The 5543-nt window shown below is 61.2% G+C and overlaps 2 protein-coding genes across 2 annotated transcripts in view; both read right to left on the bottom strand.

Annotated features, from left to right (window-relative positions):
• Positions 1-2647: 2647 nt before the first annotated feature.
• On the bottom strand, positions 2648-4237 carry LOC119305895 (putrescine hydroxycinnamoyltransferase 3-like). The gene has a single exon (XM_037582293.1). It carries the CDS (start codon positions 4166-4168, stop codon positions 2858-2860), a length of 1311 nt encoding a protein of 436 aa, XP_037438190.1. The 5' UTR covers positions 4169-4237; the 3' UTR covers positions 2648-2857.
• Positions 4238-5153: 916 nt separating this feature from the next.
• LOC119309858 (dof zinc finger protein 5-like) overlaps positions 5154-5543 on the bottom strand; it is a 6469-nt gene continuing 6079 nt past the window's right edge. Inside the window, exon 2 of the mRNA XM_037585761.1 lies at positions 5154-5540. Within this exon, the coding sequence (XP_037441658.1) occupies positions 5154-5540 (387 nt within the window). The remainder of the gene's footprint in view (positions 5541-5543) is intronic.

Genomic DNA, 5543 nt, shown 5'->3' with positions numbered 1-5543 from the left:
TTCTGAATCGGAGTTCGATATACCTGAGTCGGTGGTGGAAAGAGCTGACGTCGACTGGAGTCCGGAACCCGTTGCCGCGCACGCTCGTCGAGTGCTCGCTGAAGGTTCTCCAGTCGAGTGTGCTCAGCCAAGTTGGCCAAGCGCGCGTCCTCTAAGGCGCGAGCCTCTGGGGTTTCTCCAACGATAGGAGTGTGAAGTGCATCCATGTTCCGGCGGCGAAGTTCTTCCCTCTGTAGTGAATTGAGGGGCTCGGGGAGGTACTCTTCACGGGCATGCGACGGATCGCCCCCGCTGTCGCCTCCTTCGGCGCCGGGAAAACCGGGAGGACCGCGTGGTCCATCGACCATCAGAACCTCCGCCGCTGGATCACTGCTGTCGCACTCGGATGCAGTCTCTGCGGAGCCAGTTGACAGGTCGAACAGGCCGTGGAGAGATTCGTCGGGCTCAATTGCCGCGACTTGGGGGGTGGCCGACTGGCAGGCCACCGCGTGCCTCACCCACCGCTGAAGCCTCGACCTACCGGAGCGCTTGCGCCGGCGGGAAGCAGGGAGGGAGGATGACACAACGACCAATCGATACTGGGTCAACGGTTGCCGCAGGAGGATGCCGCGGACGCACGCGCAAAAGTGCGTCGCTCCACGGACTGGGAGCGCGTCGTAGTCGAGCGGAGCCTCCTGAAGCCAAGCAGAGTCGTCGGCGATGAACGTGAGCGCGCCGAGACGGATCTAGCGGCCCTCGACCAAAACTCCGCTTGAAACCATGATCAAGGAGATCGGAAAGATTGCAACTTCTCCAATAAGTCGCTAAGACACCTGCCCCACGGTGGGCGCCAACTGTCGTGGTTCTAAGTATGACAGTAGTGTAGGGGGGATTTAATGGAGAGGTAAGATCCTAGCTATGGAGCAGTTGTATACGCAAGAGATTTACGAGTTCAGGCCCTTTTTGGAGGAAGTAACATCCCTACGTCTCGGAGCCCGGAGGCGGTCGACTGGATTATATGCGTATGAGTTACAGGGGTGCGAAACCTTTACACTGAGGAGGGGGGGGGTGGCTTATATAGAGTTCGCCAGACCCCTCCAGCCCTCAGTTATGACGGGTTTAAAGTACATTAAGACCGGGGGTTACTGGTAACGCCCACATAAAGTGCTATGAAGACCATAAAGGCTACTTAATGACAGACCGTTGCGTGTAGAGTGACTTTAGATCTCCTGGCCGTCGAGTGGTTAGCTTCATGGTCGAGTGGTTATCTTCATGGTCGAGTGTCCTAGAGTCTGTCGAGTGGATCACCTCTAGGTCGACTGACAAGTAGTTTCTTCTAGAGATGTCCTTGGGTAGGGTAATTTAGACATGTCCATGACCCTACCCTAGGTACATAGCTTCATCATTAGCCCCCGAATGGATCGAGGTTTGAGTGGGGAAAGAGTTGAGAATTCTTCCGACCCATTTCTTGTGCTATGAGCATGTCCTGTCTTGGATCAATAAACTTTTTAAGTGACGGCACTAACTTCTTTTTCAGTCGCCTTGATCCATTCTTTGTATCTGTCGACTGAAGTCTTCGCTTGGAGAGCTCCGAATGACAGGGTGGAGGAGATCTTCTGTCTGACGAGTTGCTCTGCAACCCGCGGATTTTGTGGGATTCGAATTTTGGGAAGCGCGCGGGACGGGGCGTAGCCACAGCAATCGGACGGGATAAGGCAGGGCCGCCTCGATCTCCGCGCCGCCTTTTTCGCCACGTATCGCGCGCGCGGCTGTTACGGGATTTGACAGGATCGTCCGGGCCTACATGTCAGCCACTCGGAAGCAGCCTTATATAAAGCGCTGGACGGGGGTTTTTCAACAGTGCGCCTTCATTTCCCCCTCTCTTCTCCGGATTCTCCGCCGCGTTTGCTTCTGCCTCGGCGCCGCTGCTTCGTGCGTGCTTCGCCGGCGACGATGGTGAAGGAGAAGACGGCGGCCCTGGAGCGAGCAAAGAAAGCGACGACGAAGGCGAAGGGGAGGGGAACCAGTCGGAGTGGCTCTTCATCAAGGACCGGCCTGCCGCTGGGCTGGATCCAGGGCGACTGGATCCGCTCGACAATTAGTCAAGCGGATCTCGACGACCTGGCTGACGGAAGGCTGGTCCCCCATGGATCGGCGCGGCTCCCGGGGAGGGAGTCAAAGCCGCAGCCTGAAAAGGGTGAGTGCGTTCTTTTGACCACCCACGTCGACTGTGGGTTCTCTTTGCCGCCATGTGACCCCGGCGTTAGGACGGGTCAGCGCCAGATTCCTGGCTGCTAGGCGTTGATGGTTTTTAGAAGTATGATATGGTTGGTGCTGGTTGGATCTTGTGAGTGGCGCGACATGCATGCGTCCACAACGAGTCTTGGGTCGTGCATGGTCACGTAACATGCTGGACGCTACATCCAGTGGACAGATATACTATCATGTCTACACTGCACACATTGACTGCAACTGCATGCATGCATGCATGGTTCGGCCACTGGCTTGTACGGGATCACTACTAGTACTAGGATCAAAACTCGACGAAACACAAGAATTTGCCGGCCGGTCCGATCGCGAGATGCTTTGCTACTCAAAGGTGCACTGGAGCCAGCCAAAAGGAAGATTAAGAAAATCCATCAACATTATTAACTTCGAGCAGGGCATATAAATAACCAATCGATCGATCAATCGGAGGACGCCACCATAAAGTGCGTCGTCACTCACAACTAAAAAAAAATTCGACCACCCCTCACCAACCCGACCCAACAACCGCGCCGCTTTGGCATGCAGTTCCGTTCCATCTCTCTCGCACGCACGGTAACATTCTTTCTCGTTCATTGCACCGGTCGATTCGACCGACCATTCATGCATGGCTCTACTCCATGGAGTAGCAGCATTCCTTGAAGGCCTGCAGGTTGTGCCGGAAGACGGGGACGAAGGCGTCTACGCTGCCGTCGCCGAGGTAGGACGGCGCCAGGAACAGCATCCCCTCCGTCGGGAAGTAGGACGGCATGAAGTAGCTGGGGCTCCCCGTGCCGAAGTCCAGCTCGTAGAACGGGAACGTCAGCCAGCTGTCCACCTCCACGTCCGGGCACACCACGTCCTTGAGCACGGCGCTCGGGGCCAGCCCCTCCTTCTCCGCCGCGCCGGAGGACGCGAAGTCAACGAAGGACTGGAAGTAGGCGCCGTCCACCCTCGCCACCTCGTCGTGGATCGCCTGCGCCGCGTGCTTCAGCGGCCGGCTCAGCAGCTCGCCCGCCGTGGCCCGCGGGAACGCCCAGAGCACCAGGTTGCCGAAGTACTCCGCCGGCCTGCCCACCCGGTGCCGCCCGTCCACCGATATCCGGATCGACGTGGCCTCGCCGGGGCTCAGGTCGCGCGCGCGCGTCATGGTGCGCCAGAGGTGCGCGAGGATGGTCTCGAACCGGCTGAACGGCCGCCCGCGCCCCTCCGAGGCCCTGGCGCGGAGCCCTGCGATGAAGTCCTTGGTGAAGTGCGCCTTGTGGATGACGATGTTGCTTTCGGCGCCGTCGTCCCCGTGATGGTGGCCGGCGGCGGCGGCGGTGGGCGACGGCCGGTGGTACTCCCTGCTGCGGTGGTCGTGCTCCGGGCGAGCTGGCGAGGACCGCGGCTTGAAGAGGTCCTTCTGGTGGTGCACGGGCGGGACGCCCATGGGCAGCCCCCTGGTGGCGCGGCCCCAGGCGACTAGGAAGTTGCTGGTGGCGTGGCCGTCGGCGACGACGTGCTTGGACGTGAACCCGACGGCGAGGGAGCCGCAGCGGAACCGCGTGAGCTGCAGCACCACCACCTCCTGGTGCTCCGCGTCCAGGTCCGGGTGCAGCTTGAGCAGCGCCGGCGTGGGCTTGGCCGGCGCCATGTCGACGAGGTCGGCGTCCACGGACGCCTCAACGAGGCGTGCGCCACGGTCATTCAGGACCACGGCCGGCGCGCCGTCGGGGGACTCGCCGAGCTGCCCGGCAAACGCGCGGTACTGCGCGAGGACGGCCGCGAGGCCCTTCTCGATGGCGGCGGTGGACGGCGCGGGCGGCGCGAAGGCGTAGATGATGGCCATCTGGATCTGGTACGTGACCGTGTCGAAGACGGACAGGGGGATGTGCTCCGTGGCTGGAGCGCCGGCCTTGTAGGCGGGCTTGACGAGCCTGGAGCTCAGCACCTTCACCTCCATTGCTAGCTAGCTAGCGAGGTCGAGCTCCGTGCAGCCAAGTTCGATCGGCGACGAGGAGTTTGCTTGCTAGGTAGCTGCCGCAATGTTTGTGCTGCCTGATGTACCGTTTGCTCGTTTGATGGTGCCAGTGGCGACATATATAGGGGCCGTACGTAGTGGCGAGCACTACGGGAAATTAAAGCGGTTGGTGAAATCCCATTTAAACAACTTGTTCCATGTGTCTAAATTACTGTTCCGAGCATGCATGGCTGAGACTTTTGACCCGGCCGCCTCTCGCACGTTTGACTCGGCTCCTACGTAGTAGTGCGAAGGTGTTCGATCAAATGTCGTCACGACTCACGACTCTCAAGTCTCAACTGTCCGGCCGGTTCAGTAGGAGTAAGTACATGAGGCTTTGCAAGTTGTACACATGTTTAGGAGTAAATTGCACAGAAGTATCACAATTGGGGCATTGGAAGCAGATTGGTACCAAGTTTGGTAATTTTTACATGTCAGTACCAAGTCTGGGGCTATACGTTACAAAAATCGCGTATAAACGCGTATTGACAGTGTATCTGACCGGCGGGGCCCGCCTGTCAACTGCCGACGTGGCATTTTTTTTGCAGAAACCCCCCGCACGGCGGCGCCCGGTCTGGATCGAGGGGAGGATCCCCTCGAGCCCGAGCTCCTCTCGCATCACCGCCGCCCCTGCTCGCGCCGGAGCTGCCCCTGCTCGCGCCGCCGCGGCCTCTGGTCGCGCCGCCGCGGCCTCTCCCCCCTCCGTTGCAGCAGCTCCAGCGGGCAGAGCGCGTCCCGCCGTGCTCTCCCTGACGAACTCGGCCACCCCTGCGCTCCCGAGCGCGACGCCCGCCCTGTCGGCCGCCGCCACGGCGCGGTACGCCTCTGTGTTTCCCGCCCGGACCACGGCCCCCGCGCTGGCCAGCGCGATGCGGGCGAAGCGCGCGCTGGCGAAGAGCCGATCAATGGCTGTGTCGGTGGGATGGGATCAGAACCGGCCATCCGGCCCGAGCTGCCACCGGTCGGCGTACATGGGCGGTGGGGAGGTGGGGGAGGAGGAGGGGCTGGGGAAGCCGAGGACGAAGTCGGCGGCGGCGCGGTGGTGGTGGCCGGCGACGGTGGCGATGGGGCCGAGCGGTTGGTTCTTGCGGCGGTCAGCACCGATGGGCACGTTGCGGAGCGCGCCGCCGGCCGTCCAGTAGCGGTGGCAGGCCTTGCAGAAGTGGTGCGGCTGGTTCACGTTGTAGTTGTTGAAGTAGCAGAACTTGGTCTCCCGGCTCCGGCACCGCGGGCACGGCAGCGGCGCCGCGGCCGCGCGCGCCTCCGCCGACTCCTGCAGCTGCGTCCGCCGCGACGCCTCCGCTCCCTGCTGCTGCTG

The sequence above is a fragment of the Triticum dicoccoides genome, chromosome 5B (genome assembly GCF_002162155.2).
Source record: "Triticum dicoccoides isolate Atlit2015 ecotype Zavitan chromosome 5B, WEW_v2.0, whole genome shotgun sequence".
Taxonomy (NCBI): Eukaryota; Viridiplantae; Streptophyta; class Magnoliopsida; order Poales; family Poaceae; genus Triticum; species Triticum dicoccoides.
The sequence above is the reverse complement of the archived record's forward strand: the minus strand, read 5'-3'. Positions and strand labels throughout refer to the sequence as shown.

Excerpts from the sequence above, each read along its gene's own strand:
- LOC119305895 (XM_037582293.1), bottom strand. The coding sequence starts at position 4,168 with ATGGAGGTGAAGGTGCTGAGCTCCAGGCTCGTCAAGCCCGCCTACAAG.